General features: G+C 41.9%; 1 gene segment (V, D, J or C); it reads left to right on the forward strand.

Moving 5' to 3' along the window:
- Positions 1–1218: 1218 nt before the first annotated feature.
- On the forward strand, positions 1219–2303 carry LOC139703379 (T cell receptor alpha variable 14/delta variable 4-like). The segment is given in 2 exon segments: positions 1219–1368; positions 1536–2303. Coding segments are annotated over 2 exon segments (573 nt in total).
- The last annotated feature ends 508 nt before the right edge of the window (positions 2304–2811 follow it).

Here is a 2811-nt window from a genome sequence, read left to right on the forward strand (position 1 = left end):
ATGTATATATATGAAGACACACATTTGCAAAACACACCCCTTTTCCTGGTATAGTATACAGGTCAGCACAAAATTTATTAATAATATAATATGATATAAAGGTTTCAGGACAGAAGTTATTCTTGGCATTTTAATTTGACAAGTGCTTACGCAATTTAGGCCTTGACACATATGAATCAACTGTATATTTGAAACATATCATTTGTTTTTAAGAAGACCCAGGCTAACTTACCATAGTTACCAAATGGAAACCAAGATTGTTATCCTGTATTAAGTCAGTAAGGGGTATTTCAAAGAATGGGCAACTTGAAAAAGAAAGACTTCAAAGTCCATTATTCCCAGAGAAGATCATTTTAGTTATAGCAGTGGTTACCAAATAAGCTGGAGGCAAATCTCTTCAAGGAGCTGCTCAGGATTTGCTTTGCTAAGAAGAGGGGAAGAACTGTTCCACTCCTCCACTATAAGATGATGCATTTTATTGTTGTTCTTGTTTTGTTTTATTTTGTTTTTATCCTTGAAAGTGTTTTCTGAGGTCAGTATTCCTGTCAGCAAAGGGTAACTCCTGGCAGTGCTCCTCACAGTAGGACTTGAGTTCTGCTGACGCCTTTTGAGACATTTATCCTTTCAATGCAGATTTCTGGTCTCAGCTGATGCACAGTTCTCTTACCTGGGCCATGTTATTTGCTTTCTGTTTTGACAGACATCTTCAGTGGTTATTCTTCCCTGAAATCTGTGGGCCTTGGGCCTTTCTCACAGGGATAGGGTCAAGGAGGGCATCTTCAGAGGAGAGGAGCAGAGCAGAGGAAACACTCAGCCAGGGCAACACTGTCACAAAAGCAGGAAGACCTTGTGTGGTCCCAGGTTTTTAGTGGTAAAATGAATCTGCCGCTGGGGACTCGTCTCTAAGGGCTCCTGGAGATGGCTGTTCCCTTTCCTTCTCCCACCCTTCCTCCATCACGACAGTGTTTTAAGTGCCTCCTCCCAGTGCCATCACAGATGCAATGACTGAGTGTAGTAGCAGTTGGTTGAATAATTTTCTTCCAATATGTCCGAGTTTGTTGTCACATTTAATGGCTATCCAATTAAGAGTCGTTAATTCAGAAGTGGGTCTGGGTTGGAGGGACTGTCAGCCAGGATACAGAAGTTTGACATGACACATGTCAACTTGCTATAAAAGGAAGCCTCTGTTTCCTGTTCTGGTGGTGCAGCAGCTCATAGCCCAGTAGTTCCTCCCTCACCCTGTGGGGCTCCCCTCCAAGTGCAGAGCCCTGAAGTCAAAGAAGAAAAAGATACTTTGCATCCAGAAAAAGAACACCATCATGGTGCTGCCCAGGCTACTGAAGCTGGTCATGGCGTCCATGTGGCTGAGTAGGGATGGTCCTTGCGGCAAGGGGCCTCATCTGTGACCTAGGGACTGGGGGATAGGGTAGTCTTACAGGGACTTTGGGAGGGAGGGATAGCAGGGAGCAAAAATGAACTTTTTTGTTCCCCACCACTTATCCCTAAACTTTCTCATTCTGTCCTTTTCCCTTCAGGATCCAGTTTTGCCCAGAAGGTGACTCAGGCCCAGCCAGCCACGTGGGTGCAGGAGAAGGAGGATGTGAGCCTGCTCTGCTCCTATGACACAAGGTTTGCAAATTACGATCTCCTCTGGTACAAGCAGCCCAGCAGTGGGGAGATGATCTTCCTCATCCTTCAGAACTCTTACAGCCAGAAGAATGCCGCAAAAGGCCGTTACTCACTGAATTTCCAGAAGGCAAGCAAATCCATCCAGCTTGTCATCTCAGCCTCACAGCTGGGGGACTCAGTGGTGTATTTCTGTGCTCTGAGAGCCACAGTGAGAGAACTGTTGGAAGCAGTCGTACAAAAACCCAAGGGTCTGCCTGAGATACCCACCTGCTGTAGGAACCAAGCCAGAAAATTACCACCCCAGACAGGAAGTGGCCAGGTGGCAGCTCATGTCTGGGGCTGGAGGGAAAACACTCACTCTGAGGAAACCCTCTCTAGGTTCATAGACCACATCAGAGTTCTCACTAATCAAAGCCAGCCATATTCCTGAATCTTTAGGTTGAAGGTTGACACAGAATTTTTTTTTGATGAACAGTCACAATAATTAACTTGCCATTTGGATATCTGATAGAATGCCAAAAATTGGCTAAAGCAGTTGAAAAACATATGAGTGAAAAATCAGTAAAATTTGTATGAATTTTTAGATATTCAGGCCAATCCATCTAACAAGCATTTATTGGTTAAACATGATGTTACAGGCATTGTTTTAAATAAAGAAGGACTTGGAATCTCTCTGTATGTTTCCTTTTCAAAATGACCATCTTGTTTTACTATTTAATTGATTATTTAGATTTAGATTTGGGTGCTGTGAATTAAATGTGCTCACAGGTAATTTCTAAAGGTGTTACTATATGAAAAATGCTGAATTTAGATTTGTTCTGTCCTCATGTACCTCAAACATAAAGAACTCAATTTCCACAGTGAAGGTTTCCTTCCCCCTCACTGTCATGTCCACAGGACGGTTGATAATAGTGGTTCTTGCATAGATGTGGAAGAACTCCCTCACAGAGACACAAGCCTCTTTGTATATAAGTAAGTAGTCATCCTTTTCCCTCAAGTAATCATCTTTTCATTATGTGGATCTCCTCTTTTCTCTGTTTTCCATGTGCTTTATTTAATTTCATTAATCTTTTTATGTGAATCTTAGAAATAGATTTATAGTAAATTTTATTAGATGTTAAGGTAAATTATTCCTCAGTGGTACTCTTTCCTAAGGAATTTTTAATAATTATTACAAGTTTT

Source organism: Marmota flaviventris, chromosome 2 (assembly GCF_047511675.1).
Source record: "Marmota flaviventris isolate mMarFla1 chromosome 2, mMarFla1.hap1, whole genome shotgun sequence".
In the NCBI taxonomy this organism is placed as follows: domain Eukaryota; kingdom Metazoa; phylum Chordata; class Mammalia; order Rodentia; family Sciuridae; genus Marmota; species Marmota flaviventris.